The sequence below is a fragment of the Zea mays genome, chromosome 1 (assembly GCF_902167145.1).
Source record: "Zea mays cultivar B73 chromosome 1, Zm-B73-REFERENCE-NAM-5.0, whole genome shotgun sequence".
Taxonomy (NCBI): Eukaryota; Viridiplantae; Streptophyta; class Magnoliopsida; order Poales; family Poaceae; genus Zea; species Zea mays.
The window spans coordinates 176,239,011-176,256,169 of NC_050096.1; the positions used below are offsets into that span (position 1 = coordinate 176,239,011).

Here is a 17,159-nt window from a genome sequence, read left to right on the forward strand (position 1 = left end):
TATGTTGTGTGCATCCACTGTCAATAACCCAATGGCTCCCACCGGTCTTGTAGTTCACCTACAACCACAGACATATCAAGCTTGAATTTTGAGGGCCCTATTTTGCATAGGATCAGTGACTTTCTCAATCAAGGACTTTGCAACCCAAATTTGTCTAGGTCTACTCTTGCTTGGTGGACCTAGGAATGTAACTTTGACTTTTCCATTTGCTACTTTTCTTAGAACATAGTGGGCATTGAAGGCAAATGGTCTTGAGTGCTTTGGCAAGGGAGTTGGTGGTTTGGCTTTGCAGTTGTGGGCAAAATGACCTTCTTTTCCACACTCAAAGCATTTGATAGGCTTATGAGTCTGCTTTGGCTTGTATTGAATTGTAGCTTTCTTTTGCACAAATGAATTATATCCAATACCACTCTTGTTGTTTTTCATGACAGTGTTCATGAGCAATTCATTTTGGAGGTATTAGCCCTTGTTGAACTTTTGCACACTTGTTGCAAGATGTTCATTTTCACTCTTAAGTTTCTTGATCTCATTTTAAGCCTTTCATTATCCACTGCCAACTCTTTGTTGAAGTCATTGTTCTCAATGGCAACCTTTCCTCTAGTAGTTGCATCAGTCAAATATCTCTTCAATTTTTGGTTGTCTAATGTCAAGACTTCAACTTTTTTGGTCAGTTCTTCATGAAGACTAGTTTGATCATCTTGGCTCAAATCATCATATGAGGTTGCTACATCAATCTTAACAACAGGGTTAATAGCCTAATGTGTATTGCAAGATAAAAGTTCATTTTCAACAAGAAGATTATCATGATCAAATTTAATCTTAGTATAGTCTTCCTTAATTTTTACTAGTCTATCTTTCAACTCCCTATTTGCTTTATTTAACTTGTCACACTTATCCTTAGCATCTTTTAAGGATGATGTAAGCTCATTTACGGTGGATGACATAGTTTTGTTTTCTTCTTTCATTTCATCACTAGCTTTTATAACTATGTCATATTTGGCATTTAAAAATTCATTTTCATTTTTCAACTTATCACATTTAGCTTTTGACTTCCTAATGATTTGAGTGTATTCCTTAAGCAAGTCAGCTAGTTCATCATAGGAAGGTGAAGCAAATTCATCATCACTATCACTATCACTATCATCAATAATATCATTATCATTTTGTACCTTCCGTTCACCTCTAGCCATGAGGCATAGGTGAGAAGTCGATGAGGGTGATGGTGGTGGTGAAGAGAAGTCCTCAGCGATGGCGGCAACTTTTTCATCATTTTCTTCTTCACTTGAAGAAGACCCACTTGATGACTCTATTAGTGAGCCAGTCACCAATAATGTATGCCTTTCCATTTTTCTTTTTGTGGAACCTCTTGTGCTTCCCATCCTTCCTCTTGAAGAATCTCTTTTCCTTTTTCTCGTCATCACTGTCATCTTCTTTCTTGCCCTTGAACTTGTTCTTCTTGGGCTTGTTGCATTGATGAGCAAGATGACCAAGCTCTCCACAGTTGTAGAAATCCATTTTATAAATGGGCTTTCTTTTACTGGAAAAGAATTTCTTCTTTCTTGAGTCAAACTTGATGCCTTCTCTGTTGAGCTTCTTTAACATCTTGGTGGTCTTCCTCACCATCAAGGCAATGTTAGCATCGAGATCATCATCACTTGAGGAATCCTCCTCAATTTATACTTTAGCTTTTCCTTTCTTTTCTTGATTGGCTTTGAGAGCCAAATCCTTTCTCTTGGAAGATGACTCATCCTTGTCATTGATGTGCATGTACATCTCATGAGCATTGATCTTTCCCAATATTTGTGTAGGAGTAGCAACTGAAAGATCCATCTGATGCAGCACTGTGACAATGTGTCCATATTTGTCAATTAGGAGGACACTGAGAATCTTCCTCACAACATCCGGTTGTGAAATTTGTGTAAGCCCCAAGCCATTTACTTTCTCTACAAGAATATTGAGACGTGAGTACATAGCATTGGCATTTTCATTAGCAAGCATCTCAAAAGAATTTAATTTTCTCATAGCAATGTGATATCTCTCCTCACACTCACTTCTAGTTCCTTCATGTAGAGCACATATGTCTATCCACAAATCATGAGCATTTCTATGGTTTCTAACTCTATTAAACACATCTTTGCAAAGGCCTCTAAAAAGAGTGTTTTTGGCCTTAGCATTCCATTTCTCATAGTTAAACTCTTATCCTACAAGATTTGTGGGATCTCTAGGTTCGGGGAAACCTTGTCTGGTGGCTTTATAGACACCAATGTCTATAGCCTCTAAATAAGCTTCCATACAATTTTTCCAATATGGAAAATCGTCACCATAAAAAATGGGAGGAGGTCCATCCCCACAGGACATCGTTACTCTAACGGTTAAGCTAATCTAAGAGCAACATGGCTTTGATACCAATTGAAAGGATCATGATGCCCAAGAGGGAGGGTGAATTGGGCTTTTCTAAAATTCAACAATAATTAAACCCTAAGCAAGAGCCCAACTTCACCCCAACAACTAGTAATAAGGGAATACTACTAGAATTACAACAATGCTAAGACAATACTTCAAATACTTGCTAAACAAATACCCAATATAAAATGCTTGAATTAAGTGCGAAATGTAAAACAAGGTTTAGAAGACTCCTCCATTTTTTCCCGAGGTATCGAAGAGTCGGCACTCTCCCCTAGTCCTCGCTGGAGCACCAGTGCAAGGGTATCGCTCCCCCTTGGTCCTCGCAAGAACCAAGTGTTCACTATGAGATGATCCTTTGCCACTCCGGCGCGGTGGATCCCTCACGACCGCTTACAATCTTGAGCCGGGTCACCAACAAGATCTCTAAGGTGATCACCGAGCTCCCAACGCCAACAAGCCGTCTAGATGATGCCGATCACCAAGAGTAACAAGCCATAGACTTTCACTTGACCAAGAGAATCCTAATGCATGCGGTGTGTGCTCTAGGTGGCTCTTGCTAGCACTAATGAGGTCCAAATGCAGGATTAAGATTCTCTAATCATCTCACTAGGCTTTGTGGTGCTTGCAATGCTCTTCCAAAGTGTAGGAGTAAACGTGTGCAGCAAGACAATCAATATGGTGGGTGGAGGGGGTATAAATATCCCTCACCCTCCAACTAGCCGTTACCAGAATTTTGCTACGTATGGACGCACCGGACAGTTCGGTGCGCCAACGTCATCTCCAACGGCTAGTTCTGATAGCTAGCCGTTGGGCAGATGGCACACCGGACAGTGAAAAGTCACTGTCCTGGGCACACCAGACAGTCCGGTGTGTTGTCCAATGTGCCGCTATAATTCAACTTCTGAACTATGTGCTCTCGGGTTTCTGCACAGGGAACAACTCTTCCTTGGGCCAGGCTAGCCCCACTGGCAGAGGGCGCACCGGATAATCCAGTGCACACCGGACAGTCTGGTGCCCCTAGGCCAGAAACCCTAGTTTCTATTTTCTGCTGTTTTTCAAATTGGTTTTCGTTCTAACTCGTGATTATGTTCTAGAGTGACACCTAGCATTGTATGTGAGTGTGAATATGCACCAACACTACACTAGAACTCTCTTGGTCAAACTACTCATCGACAACCCCTCTTTATAGTACGGCTAAAACAAAATAAAAGACCTAACTCTATACCAAGTGTCCGCAACTCTTTGACACTCGGAATACGAAGACCTTCATCTTTTGTTTTGTCGTTTTAGCCGTCGCTTCAAGTTCTTATCTCTGGGATTGTTTTCACCGTTGTAGTACATCTTCCTGTAATGCGATCTAACTTATCATTTGTTTATGCAAAACACACGTTAGTCACATATAATATTACATTGTCATTAATCACTAAAACCAACCAGGGGCCTAGATGCTTTCAAGACCAATTGAGATATTCTCAGATCGTCGGTTCACTCATGTATCTTGCTAGTGCAACAAGGCCCGATATTTCGTTTGATGTGAGCAAATTGAGTAGGTTCATGTCAAACCCCGGGACTGATCACTGGCATGCACTTGAGCGGGTTATGCGCTACTTGCACAGTACAATGAGCTATGGAATTCACTATTCTGGTCACCATGTAGTATTTGAAGGATATAGTGATTCGAACTGGATATCTGATGCATACGAGCTTTATGCCACCAGTGGTTATGTCTTTACTATTGGTGGAGGTGTGGTATCATGGAGGTCATGCAAGCAGACCATCTTGACGAGGTCAACCATGGAAGCCGAGCTAGCTACACTTAACACAGCAACCGTTGAGGCAGAATGGTTGTGTGAACTCTTGATGGACTTGCCGGTGGTTGAGAAACCAATACCAGCTATACTTATGAACTGTGACAATCAGACAGTCATTGCTAAAGTGACAAGTTCTAAGGATAATGAGAAGTCATCAAGACATGTCAAAAGACGATTGAAGTCTGTCAAAAAGTTGAGAAACTCCGGAGTTATAAGTGTGACTTATATTTCAACAGATAAAAATCTGGCTGATCCTTTTACAAAGGGACTACCACGTAATATGATAGAAATCGCATCGAGAGAGATGGGTATGAGACCCGTATAAGTTGCCATGGTGGAAACCTAGTCTATGTGATCGGAGATCCCATGAATTAGGTCCTAGGAAGAACAAGCCATTGGTGAACTGAGGAGAGTAACCTTTGACCCTCTCTAAGTAAAGATGCAATACTCTCAAATGCTGTAAGACAGGTTGGCTTTGTGCCTTAATATGTTTTGTTGGCTTTTATTAGCGAAGATGTTGTCCTGCAGAACATTCTTGAAAAACACACCTATATGAGTTAGACTGTCTAACGTCGCAGTCTATGAGATCTAGGTGATCTCTAGTAAACTCATGAAGAGACTTTGGAGTACGACGTATATGCTCCACCCGAGAAGGGGACTACTGGTAGCCAGGTACCGATTATGGCTTTAAGTGAAACCCATTCACACAAAACTTGCAATTCAAGGCATAGTCCATTGTCCAAGTTGTGGGTTGGTGCAGCTTGGAGTTCTAGGCGGAAGTTCAACTTAACAGTCTATGCTGAAACACTAAACAGTAGTGAACAGTGGCAAAACTGTAGATGGGCATTTGAGATCTGGTGGGGGGTTGTTGGATTTATGGGCTAGGCCTAATTGAGAAATTCAATTAAATCCTAGAAAAATATCAAAAGCCCATGTATGGATATGGCTAGGGAATGGTGGAACAATTAGTACCATATTGCTAGTCCAAGTGGAGTGGAACTAGTTTAAATGTGGAGGCTACACTCACTCACCAAGTCCTGGACGAGAGAGAGTGTGTGGAGAACCACACGTGCGCGCGCTCGCTCGCCTGGCCGGACCGAAGGGCGCGGGCGCACGACATGTGCGTGAATGGTCCACGGAAATCTGGCCCCTCGCCTTACAGGGGCGCGACTTCCTTTCGCCGTTTTATTTTTGGTTGCTTGGCTGTTAAGTTTAGAATCCTAACTGATCACTATAAGAATCTGAACGAAACACGAGTCTTTCGCGTTCAGATCGGATCGCGGATAGTTATCGGTTCGCGGACTCGGCCCTATATAAGTCGCCTAGCAGACAACGTCAAACCCATCCCAATTTTTGCCTTTGCTCACAACTGCGCCGCCATCGTAGTTCCCTTCATCCCGACCGCCGATGTGCATCTGTGTTTGGGAGAGCAAGTCTCCGGAACCCTTCGCTTTCGAGGTCCTGCACCGGGAGAGGGTAAATAAGGTTTTTGGGAAACGTCCTCACGCGACTGCTCGCGATCTTCTCGTCGACCTTGTTGCTTCGACGTCATCGGCCCGGCTGCTTCGACGTCGTCGACCCTGCTGCTTTCGGCCCGCATGATCTACCAGTATGTCTGATCAGTACACATCATCTGATTTGACTTTATACTTCAGTTCTTTTGATTTAGTCATGATTTATATTCAGAATTTGATTTAAAAATGTCTAATATTTCAACACTTAGAAGAAGAAAAAAAACATCTTGAACTTTAGGTCGGTGATAACACAAAAAGAGGACCCTTTAGCTAGAAATAATGCATCTGTTCGCTTGGCTTGTTGAAAAAAAAACAACGTTGGATTAAAACCAGGGGCGTTGTTGACTGCTGTGTGCTGTGCTATAGACTCAAGCGAGTTACGATGACCGTTCACCAAGGGATTTCTTGGCCATCCCACGCGAAGAACTTGCCGTTGTCGCCTTTCTTGACGCTGTCGATGACGGAGAGAAGCCTCTGCACAGAGAACTCCCTCGTGAAGAGTTTACCCTCGGGGACATTCCTCTGAAACGGCCTCGAGAGGTCGGTGTCCACGGTTCCAGGATGCAGCAGGACGCAGGCGATGTTGTCCTTCCTGCCGAACTCCACCGACACTGTCTTGGTCACTGCACGATTCAGCATGGGCATGGCAGATAAATTTTGACAGCGCACAAGCACCAGATTATTCAAGAGAGATCAATGCACACAGATCGTTAAAAACTTGGAACAGGACGATGGAACACTCACACTGATTCAGCGCTGTTTTAGAAGCTCTGTACGCATGCCAGCCACCCAGAGCGTTGTCTCCTATGGAGCTGACTCGAGCGCTCATGTTTGCAACAAGCGCGAACCCTCTCCTAGTCTCGGAGCGGCCTCCGATCTTCAGCAGAGGCCACATGTGCTGACCAAAAAGAATCAATTGAGGCTCTGGTTAGTACTATCAGCGATGTCACAATGATCCACAAACAGAGCGTTGATACCGCCAGAAGAAAAAAAAAACCCGAAGCGTCCTAGTGATGAGTGAACCTCACCTTGATCACTAGGATAGGGCCGACTGCGTTCACCTCGTATGCCAGCATCAGGGACGACTTCTGAACCTTGCTTAGCGTAGTCTCTGTGGCACAGGGGCCAGGAAGAACTTGGTTTCAGATATGTTACTGCTAGGGACGAATCCATGCTTGCGGAACTGTGGCCGTTGTGCTAAAATGTGATGGAGGCAAATATGGAATGATGATGCACCTGGCTGTATCACGTTCGGGATCGAGAGGATGCCGGCGGAGTTGATCAGAAGGTCAAGAGAACCGTGGGTCTCCGTGATTGAGGCCGCAGCTGCCTGCAATCGGAGAATCGAAATTGCGTCTTAGACTGTCAACTACTAGCAGTATGTACAGAACAAGCAAGAAGAAGCAGTTCACAAATAAAAGGGTTCATTCAGGAGAGCAATTTCTCTGACTGCTCCCTGAATCAAATTAATTTCCCTGACTGCAGCGATTCTTCCGATTGCTGTCTGCAGCGGTGCGGATACGCTGTGCGCTTGCCTACCTCTATGGTGCTCTCGTCGGTGACGTCGAGCGGCAGCACGGTGAGGCGCCCGGGCGCGTGCTCCTCCCTGAGCTTCTGGAGCTCGGCCGCGGAACCCGGCGTGCGGCACGTAGCGACGACGCGGCCTCCATCGCTTCTGCGCAGCAGCTGCCGCACCTGCACCGGATCCCCCAGCGCGTGGAGCGGGCATCTGATCAGAACGCAAACCGACGGCCCGGAGGAAACGGAGGGAGGGGGCGATGCAATGAGGGGTAGATGGGGTGGACTCACGAACTCGAGGCCGATCCCCCGGGACGCCCCCTGCACCAAGGACACGCCGCCGCCGGAGGCCGCAGCGGAGAACGCCCTCGCGGCCACCGCCAGCCTCGCCATCGCTCCCCTTCTCACCGGCGGATTCGGCCTCGACCCCTCTTCTTCCTTCTCCTCCGCCCTCCCTTCCACGGATTCACATCGATCTTCGATGCGAATTATGCAATGCGGCAGGATTGGATTGAAAAGGTGGGTGCAGTGCAGTGCAGTTGGATGGATGGACCGGGAAGTAATGGTGGCGCCCGCCCGTGCTCGTGCTCGCCTCGGGGATTCGCATGGCTGGATGGCGCTACACGTATTCCTCCCCCCCCCCCTCTCACACACACCGGAAAAGCTGCGAGCCACGTGAGGCAGGCCCGGTCCAATCGAGCATAGAGTGGGCCTATGTGCGCATACTTGGCCCACGAGGCACGAGCTACTTTGACGCCACCAAAAGGCCTCTTCGCGCTATCGCCCTGCAAAATCGCCTTTCGGCCTCCGCGACATTTTTCTTTTCTATTTAAGAAAAACAAGAGGGGCAAGCCTTTACTTGCAGCTGAGTTCTAGAACTTTCAGGATTGAATTAATTTAAATTTGAATCCACTTCCAGCAAGCAGTGGCGAATGGGCATAGAATGAGCAAATTACCCAACGTTTCTTCGGAAGAATTTAAACATAGGACACGGTTGTAGTCTTGGAGTTGTACTCTCTCTCTCTTGAGTAGCTCTCTAGTCTATCTTTCAGGATGAGCCAGCAAAAGACCTTGTGCTTGTTTTTGACAGGAGCTGTTCCGAATCCATTTGAAGCTTGGATGCACCGTTCTTTGACCACCGAGGTGCCTTTAGAATCTGACCACAAAGAAGGTCTTTTATTCTTTTAGTTCCAGACGAAAAAAGGACCGGTAGTCTGTATTTTCTTTCAGAGTTGTCTGTTGCAGCCCATTCTCGAGAAGGGCAAGCTTGTTCAAGGCCTGTTGAGAGAGTGGCAAGCGAAAAACATCAAGAAGATTCTCACGAGCTTTGCAGCACTCAGCCAAGGTTGCTGCTTTGGATTTCTCTCGAAGAAGAGAGTTCTAGGAAGGCATGCATGCATTGGCGCGACTTTTCGTTCCACAGGTCCATCCAGTCTCCAGAGGTAGCATGACCTTCCACTATTTTATGTTGACCATGGCAACCCCTTTGGATTTTTATAGCAGTTCCAATATATCTCTCCACTGAAGGCGACGAAGGCCCTTACCAAACTAGTTCTGGTTTAATCTGGATTAGAATCCAATCTAGCTAGCCTACAATCCAAGCCCAGAAAAAAATTCAGGATGATTTATTTTTTTCCTTCGGTTAAGCCCAGTATGGTTTGTCGACCAGAGGCTTAGATCATTTCTTTACTCTTGTACTCCTGGATTATAACCCTAGCTCGTTTGTTCTGGAACAAATCCAACTCGCCGCACGCGACTGAGCACGGCGCCGTCGCCGCCTCGTCCTCGTCTCGCCGTCGCCGCCTCGTCCTCGTCTCGCCGTCGCCGCCTCGTCCCCGTCTCGTCGTCGCCTTGAACAACAGGAGTTCCGTCCGGCGCTGGAGCTGAGCCTGGAGGTAGGTCCTTGCTAGAGTCGTTCGTGCTGTTGGCTGGATCTGGAGGTTTGTTGTACTGATGTCATGAGTTCCATACCGTTATTTCTATTTGTCTGATAGACATGTATTGTTCAAAGAACGCGTATGACGGTATGCGGCTAGCCCAAGTTCGTCGCATGTCGTTGGTAGCCGAATGAGGTTGATGAGTTGACAGTTCTCGTAGCGTTCGTAGCTGAATGAGGTTGATAACTTTGGTTCCCATGGCGTTGGTAGCGATTGGCTGAAATCATGTGTTTATTGCATTTATTGGTTTGGATTTAAATCATGTGTTTTGTTTCTTGTAATAGTCTTTTAATTTGGTAACAATTTGGTGTTCATTATTGTATCTATTTTCAGATTGTCCCTACTCTTGTGAGAGTCGCGAGGACGAGCTTTCCCCCTCTTGAGATCCGGTGTCTAATCCATTTTTCAAGGTGCTATGTGTGCAAAATTTAGTCTTAAAATTATACGAAGTGTATAACTATTTTTGTTAACTTGATTTCCTTGTGTTCCTTGATATTGCTTATAGTTTTACAATGGATATGAGTACTAGAGATCGCATTAGAAAGAGGAGGGATGATGATGATGATGACCTCATGCTTTTAATTATCCCTACTCTACATCTCTTAGGCTATATTGGAGATAGTAAAAAAAAAGTTGCGACATACATCAACGCTAACTGGAGAGAAAAAGGTTAGGGAGCTACTTGAAGGCTACATCAAGAATTGTAAGACATCATTTAGGATGGAACCTTACATCTTTAAAGCCTTGGTCAATTATCTTAGAAGCGAAGGGTTGGTTAAAGACACTAGAATCAAGGTCGAGGAGAAGCTTGGTTTCTTTTTATATATGATTAGTCACAATGCGTCATTTGAGGATCTCCAAGTATTCTTTGGTCACAACAATGATACATTCCATCGTGTGATCAAACATTTCTTTGACATAGTTATCCCTGCCCTCAGCATGCGGTTCCTAAAACCTCCCTCCAATCAAGTACATGCAAAAGTTCGCGAAGATAACCGATTTTACCCTTACTTTAAGATGATTTCTTTTAACTCTTATGTGTCAATCTTACAAGGTACTCAACCTTAAATGATCTTAGAAGATCATTTCTTTTTTTTTACTTTTTTTGCATAATTGCCTAGGTTTTCAATAGATGGAACCCATGTTCCAATATCAATGTCACCTAATCAAGTTGCACCATTCATGAATAAAAAAGGGATACTTAGTCAAAATGTGATGTTCGTTTGTGATTTTGATTTCAAAGTCACTTATTTGTCAGCTGGATGGGAAGGATCAGCAACAGATTCAATGGTTCTCAGATCTGCAATGACCAATTCTATAGGAAAGTTTGAAGTACATTCCGAAAAGTTCTACCTAGTAGATGGTGGTTATGCCAATACAACTTCCTTTCTTGCGCCTTATCGTGGGGTTAGGTACCACTTGAAAGAGTTTGGTCGTGGCCACCGAAGACCTCAAAATCATAAGGAGTTATATAATCATCGCCATGCCATTTTAAGAAATCGTGTAGAGAGGGCTTTGGGTGTCATAAAGAAGAGATTTCTAATCCTCAAAGTTGCTACCTTTCACAAAATAGAAATCCAAGCCAAAATACCTTTAGCTATTGCAGTCTTTCATAACGTGATTCGGTCACTAAATGGTGATGAGAGGTGGCTAGAGAATGATCAAGGAAATATCAATCCATAAACTTTTGTCAACCTACCTGATGGAGACCAAGGAAATGATGAAGGAAATTTAGAAGGGAATAACTTAAGAGATACAATATCATATCATATGTGGTCTGACTATCAACAACACATAAATTAGTGAATACTTCTATGCTGAATAAATGTGTTATTTTTATGTTGTAGATAAGATGTTTAGAGGTTCTCCTAAGATAGTAGCTTTATCTAAAGCTGCTCAAAAGAAGGCTTCTCCTAAAGCTGCAAAATCAAAGAAATGTGGCGATAATAATGTCAAATTTATTTGATAAAAGCTTTTACATGATTTGTTCATGGTTGACATTTATATGATTAGATGTGCCTTAATTTTTAATTTTAGGTGGTGTTGAGAGAGCTGCATGGAATCTTGAATTAGAGAAGAGTCTTGTTGACTTGTATACATTGCATACATTTCCTAGAGTTAAGAAGTTCCGCAAGAAGTCTTTTCCTCTCTTTGATGCCTTGGGTGAATTATATGATGGTCACATTGCACAAGAGACTTGGAACATTACATCTACTCAACCACTACAAAATTCTGATGAAGGAGAAAAATTTAAAACCATAGAAGTGGAAGATGAAGATACTAATGAACCACAAGTAGAGGCGAGAATAGAACAAGATGAAGATATAGTAATTGTTGAAAGGGTTGAACATAGGTTACCTAAAAGGTCAGGTGCACCAACTGTCAATCAAGAGGAGACAAAGAGAGTGAGGAAAGATGCACTAGAAGGGTTGATAGGGAGGTACCTTGATGTGAAAACAAAGCAAGTTGCAGATGAGGCTGCACAATCAACAAAAGAGAAGGAAGTTGCTCAAGATAATGATTTTTCTATTAAGAGGTGTATTTCTGTTCTTAAGACTATGGATATCACAAGAGATGAGAAGATCAAAGCAACGAAGGTGTTTAACACACCAAATTACAGAGAAACATTTATTTGTTTCAATGATGATGAGCCAGAAGTCGCTCTCCTTTGGCTAAGGGGGAAGATGGATAAACTCTAAAGGTAAGATTCACAATATCTCTGATTAGTTGTCTATTTTGAGTGGTGCAATAATGTTGATCAGTTTAGTACTCTGTTTTGATCAGTTTGGCTGCAAAATTAATTTTGAATTGTTGATACTCTGTTCAAATGATCAACATGACCGAATGATTGTCATGATGTTTATATCATGATCACTTGGAAATTAACAATAATGTGTTATATTACATGTCCATTTATTGTTGTGCTATTGACTCACATTCTTTTCTATTGTAGTTTGCTTGGATTTATTGTGCATATTCATTCACTAGCTGAATGCTCGTGCGTTGCAACGGAAATATATAATACCAGTATATTACGATAACACACATTTTGTCCTCACCATCACCAAGGGCATCATACCGGATGGCAAGAGCCGTTTTTGCAGCAAGAGAATGGGAGATTTTTCCCTTGTGCTTTTGAGAAGCCTTGCCAATTAAGGATGCATGGTAGATGAGGCCATACTTAGGTGTAGAATGCTTTGTCTTTAGAGCTCTGAATAAAGCCTGGTGAGAAACATAATCTTTAGTTCTTAGCGAAGAAAGAAAATTCTAGCAGACAACATAACTAAATAATAAATCTTTAGTTCTAAGCGAATAAAGCAAATTCTAGCAGACAACAAACTAAATAATGCTAACACATGACATCAATTGACATCACTATGGCATTATTAGAGAATAAACTTTTTTTAAAAAAGGACACGAAACAAGAAATTCACATGTTTCGCAAGATGTTAGATAATTCTAGCAGACAACATAAGCATGTCATACTAAACCGTTGTTGCACACAAGGCACACAAACACACTCAGAAGAGGTGGAAATTGGGAAAAAAATGGTTTCCAGAATCATCCATTCACAAGTAAACAAACCTTCTCTGCACCAAGTATGTGAATTGTGCTACCAGGCTGCTTGGCCAAATTTAGCAAACTTCCACCATGTGCAATAAGGCGAGCGCCAACTAATTCACCCACCAGTGCTGTCAAATTTGGTGCAATAGTGTTCATCCTGCTTCTTAAATAGTCATACAGCTGGGCTCTGTACTCAGAAATGGCCAGCACTTGATCACATAGCTCTCTGATATTCGATAAGTCAAGGTCACTAACTTCTGTTCCCATGGATATTATTGCTGCCTCCTTTAGCTGTGTTTCTAGCTCTTCATCTGACAATATCTGAAAACAACGGACCTTACTAAACAATGTCTTTTATATGAATTGTATATCATATTTAGATGTCAATAATCACCTTAGAGAAGTCAAGGTTGACTGCATTAACTCTGTTGCCCATCATCTTCACAACTTTGGCATACTGTATATTATCTGTAACTATTTTGGTGAGCTCTGGAAAGTGCCAGCCATACCATTCACGAACTCTCATGGCATAAGTGTTAAGCTCCTTGTCAAGATCATCCAATAATCCAATGTCTTGAATGATCATTGTATCAACCTGTGTAACACAAACAATAAAAAATCACTTAACATGTCAAAATAATTCTTTAATAGCAAAGATCTAGAAGAATCTTAAATAGTCAAAAACTCATAAGATGTTACGTATTTTGAATGCTGCAAAAGATAATATAGATGCACCAATAGGCAATCAAAGAATAAAAGTGCATGAGTACAATATGGAAACCGGTACATAATGCCAAGCACAAATGATGACACAATAAAAGCCAGAAATAGAGCATATAACAACATGAATAATAAGATTGACAGTGGCACCGATACAAGACTCACCTTCTCAGGGCTGAACTTCAGCTTATACCTAGACAAGCTGTGGGACAATCCCAAGCTCATTGGACCAAGGTCTTGTGCACCCAACCCAGTTATAAGCTCGGTAAGCTGATTTCTCAGTCCTCTCATCAGCTCCATCACAACACTATTGTGAAGGCAGTCAATTTTCGGCAGCACAATTAAAATGTCACGAGTGCTGGCCATTCACAAAAAGTTAAAAAAAACAAGGAAATACTACTGACCAGCTTTTCTTTTATAGCATTTCCAAGCTTAGAATCAGCTACTACTAATGTTTCACCCTCACAATGTTTCTGCAAGAACTTGCGCAGACCCTTGCTAGGCTTGCTATCAATAATCAGGGTTGCCGCGGATAGGGCATCAGATGTGTTCTCAAACTTGTTGAAAGCCTTCAGCTCGACCACCTACAGGAAAGTTCTCTGTTATCGGTTAGAACAGAAAACTAATAAAGGTACAGAAGCGGAGAATAGGACGACTCATCAAGTTTTCTTCTTATTTCTTATTTTGCATTTGAACGAAAACAGTAACTTTGTTAGGAGACACAGTATGCATGATTTCCAAGTGGCTTCATCCATATGTGCAGCACAAATCTGTTGGCATTTTGTAGCTTGATGCTTGAAATGTGAAATGTTTGAAATAGCTTACGGAAAACACATTCTGAAACATAGCCATCTAAGCTACCCTATACTAAGTAGAAGTACATATCTAGTGGCTACGTCCATAGTGTTCCACTGAAATAAAAGAGTTAGTGAGACACTTAAATCGGTACCATCTGTTCAAAACGACAAACACAGACCTTTCTCGCTGAGTCCGACGTCGTGAACTCCTTCCATAGATCCTGCCAATAAGAACACAAAGGCATAGCACATTAGCACTGATGGTCCAATACAAAAGCATAACCCAATCAATAACAGACTTTAGAAATTGCAGCGGGGGTCACTCACCTCGACCTTGTCGAGCTTCCCCTCGTCGAGCACCTTGAATAGGGTGAACCCCGCGGGGGTCTCGAAGAGCACCAACATCTCCGCACACGACCAGTCCCCGATTAACTCAGCTGAAACAGCAGATACACACGCTCTTAACATGCATCGAACGAAGGATCACGGAACCAAATTAGACATAGCAACACGTGCGCCAACAGAATCGAGCTGTTGAGACGGTAGATTCGTCGGTGGACAAGTTATCGTAGTATACTGGTATTATATATCCCCGTTGCAACGCACGGGCATTCAGCTAGTGAACAATTAATAACCGATAACCGAATGATAGCAGGGCAAAGCAAATTAAATGGGCTTCTGTTCAGGGAAAACGAAATGAACATAACAACCTAGTGCAAGCTACATTTCAGGCCAATGAAGCCCCCCACCCACTGTGCGATCAGAGACTACTAACAATTTTTTTGCCTATACGACATGAGAATGCAAATGGAGCAAGGCAGATACATTGCAAAATCAGAAATGATGATCCTGGTAGAGACACTTGTGGTGGATATCTCAAAAAATAACATCTCCACAAAAACAAATTTTAAATTTGGTTAGCATTGGCATTTGAGTATTTGACCACAAAACATGACTGTGAAGGTGTGGTCGTCTACAATTAATGGCAAAGAAAACAGGTTACCTTTGCCTGCCTCTGCACAACGTCCTGGGTGGCATCTTCTAGTACCTTCATCAGGAGAGCCCTGGACGCCTCATCTAACTGCACAAAAGAACAGAACAAAGCGATTGGTCCCATTACATTGGCAAACATATTTATCTACCACAAAAAAGCTTTAGACTAAAAACAAAATATATCTTTGACTTTTTACAAGATACAACAGTGAAGCCATGAAAAAAATCCTTATATTTTCAGCTTCTGCACCCTTGTGAAGCCTCGTGAGCGTCTGCATATCAGACGAAATTTACCTTAGCTCCACTTCTTCGGGCAATTCTATTTCAAAACATTTGTGAAGAGTTCAAAAGTATCAGGCATAGAACTTTCCTGTAGATCAATAGAAGTATATGCAGTGGTAAGCATCACAAATTTGAAGCAAAAGAACTATAAAAGCATATCTAAATGCAATGGGACCTTTGCTTTAGCAATGGCGTCATCTACTTGTTTCCTGATTTCTTTCTCCATATCCTGAGAAGACAATGAGTGTATTAAATGATAGAATATGAACTGAACGAGCGCAGCCATGGTGGCGGCCGGGTAGAAAATAAGGGCAACAAAGATGTTGCTGACACAATTATGCACAGTTGTACATTTGGACTGATATCTTGGAAAGCATTCACTGACTAATGGATACCAAATCGACCAACACATCTGTATAGGAGGCTTAAAGTTGAATTCTGTATATTCCAAACCTGAATAAAGGTTCTGAAAAAGAAACATCATAAAGACAATAACGCGCCTCATTTTGAACGCTGAAACTCTAAATAATAAAATCAAACTACATGTTCTCCAAGTTTCTGACATCAAAATATATCTAAAACTAACTTGGAATCCAAGTTGGCTTGGACACAACAGGTTGTTTCTCAGCCATGGCATAGTGGTCGGCTAGGGAAGTAGTAGTGCAATCGGCCTATACGATTTGGGATAACAGAATTGCCTGGTATGCTCACAAACTGACCTCTCCGGTTTGATCAAGCAAACACTTGTCTCACTACAAATATTTGTCATGTTTTTTTTGTTCCAACATCCAACATCTTCAGGATCACATGCTGTCTCACTACAAATATTTGTTAAATTTGATCATTGTATGATGATATAAAACTTGGTCACACTTACCTAGCTATTCTTTAGGTTCTAGATATTCTTTCAACAGATACCATTTTAGAACTCGAATACTCCAATTTAGGCATAGAGTGATGAACTGAGTGGAATGTGTAGAGAACTGCAAGTGAGCAGTGCATTGGATTTCATCATTAATTTGAAGATGATTTAAGCATGTAAAGTTGATTCACCATTTTAATCACCAACGAGAGGCAATTTAACAGCAACGCCTCATTTTCTCAATTGAACAGTTGTACTACACAAATCCATATGAACAAAAAGAAACATCAATCAAAATATAAAAAATGAAAGAACTCACCCTGAGAAATTGGAGCTTGTGTGCTGTCCGTTTCAACAGTTGTCCTACACAAATCCATATGAACAAAAAGAAACAGCAAACAAAATTAAAAAATGTTTGGACAGTTGTACTACACAAATCCATATGAACAAAAAGAAACAGCAATCAAAATTAAAAAGGAAAGAACTCACCCTGAGAAATTGGAGAACACCACGATTGAGGATGTACTCGGGATACAATCTGTGTTACTCCAACTACGTTGAGACCTACTTCAATAGGGTGGATGTGTACTAATCAGATAGTGGTACAACATTAATCCAATAAAAAGAAAAAGAGAGCTGAATCTTCTGTTAGGCTGAAATCGAAAACTCGCCCGAGAAATTGAAGAACACTCGGATGAGAAATTGAAGAACACCACTCCCTTTCCCTTGTATACAACATTAATTCAAGGTACACT

General features: G+C 42.2%; 2 protein-coding genes and 1 pseudogene across 3 annotated transcripts; 1 reads left to right on the forward strand and 2 right to left on the reverse strand.

Annotated features, from left to right (window-relative positions):
• Nucleotides 1–5,854: 5,854 nt before the first annotated feature.
• On the reverse strand, nt 5,855–7,794 carry LOC100283713 (uncharacterized). The gene is made up of 6 exons (NM_001156612.2): nt 7,541–7,794; nt 7,271–7,426; nt 6,968–7,061; nt 6,760–6,842; nt 6,476–6,629; nt 5,855–6,354 (listed from the first exon to the last, which is right to left on the reverse strand). Exons 1-6 carry the CDS (start codon nt 7,640–7,642, stop codon nt 6,122–6,124), a joined length of 822 nt encoding a protein of 273 aa, NP_001150084.1. The 5' UTR covers nt 7,643–7,794; the 3' UTR covers nt 5,855–6,121.
• Nucleotides 7,731–12,081, forward strand: LOC103640589 (uncharacterized). The gene is made up of 7 exons (XM_023300804.1): nt 7,731–7,874; nt 8,495–8,594; nt 9,011–9,144; nt 9,520–9,596; nt 10,125–10,240; nt 11,034–11,126; nt 11,224–12,081. Exons 1-7 carry the CDS (start codon nt 7,731–7,733, stop codon nt 11,883–11,885), a joined length of 1,326 nt encoding a protein of 441 aa, XP_023156572.1. The 3' UTR covers nt 11,886–12,081.
• Nucleotides 12,082–12,305: 224 nt separating this feature from the next.
• Nucleotides 12,306–14,687, reverse strand: LOC103645062 (nucleolar protein pseudogene; annotated as a pseudogene). The gene is made up of 5 exons (NR_161297.1): nt 14,595–14,687; nt 14,447–14,488; nt 13,636–14,054; nt 12,772–13,345; nt 12,306–12,408 (listed from the first exon to the last, which is right to left on the reverse strand). The product of NR_161297.1 is annotated as a nucleolar protein pseudogene (transcript).
• Between the last annotated feature and the right edge of the window lie 2,472 nt (nt 14,688–17,159).

What these genes read in the sequence shown, in the direction of transcription:
- LOC100283713 (NM_001156612.2), bottom strand. Translation starts at nt 7,642, where the DNA reads ATGGCGAGGCTGGCGGTGGCCGCGAGGGCGTTCTCCGCTGCGGCCTCC. An exon ending in CCCGAACGTGATACAGCCAG is followed by an intron (nt 6,843 to 6,967) that starts GTGCATCATCAT and finishes CCTGTGCCACAG; the next exon opens with AGACTACGCTAAGCAAGGTT. An exon ending in TAAAACAGCGCTGAATCAGT is followed by an intron (nt 6,355 to 6,475) that starts GTGAGTGTTCCA and finishes TGAATCGTGCAG; the next exon opens with TGACCAAGACAGTGTCGGTG.
- LOC103640589 (XM_023300804.1), top strand. Translation starts at nt 7,731, where the DNA reads ATGCGAATTATGCAATGCGGCAGGATTGGATTGAAAAGGTGGGTGCAG. An exon ending in CTTTGCAGCACTCAGCCAAG is followed by an intron (nt 8,595 to 9,010) that starts GTTGCTGCTTTG and finishes CACGCGACTGAG; the next exon opens with CACGGCGCCGTCGCCGCCTC. An exon ending in TGCAAAATCAAAGAAATGTG is followed by an intron (nt 11,127 to 11,223) that starts GCGATAATAATG and finishes TTTTAATTTTAG; the next exon opens with GTGGTGTTGAGAGAGCTGCA.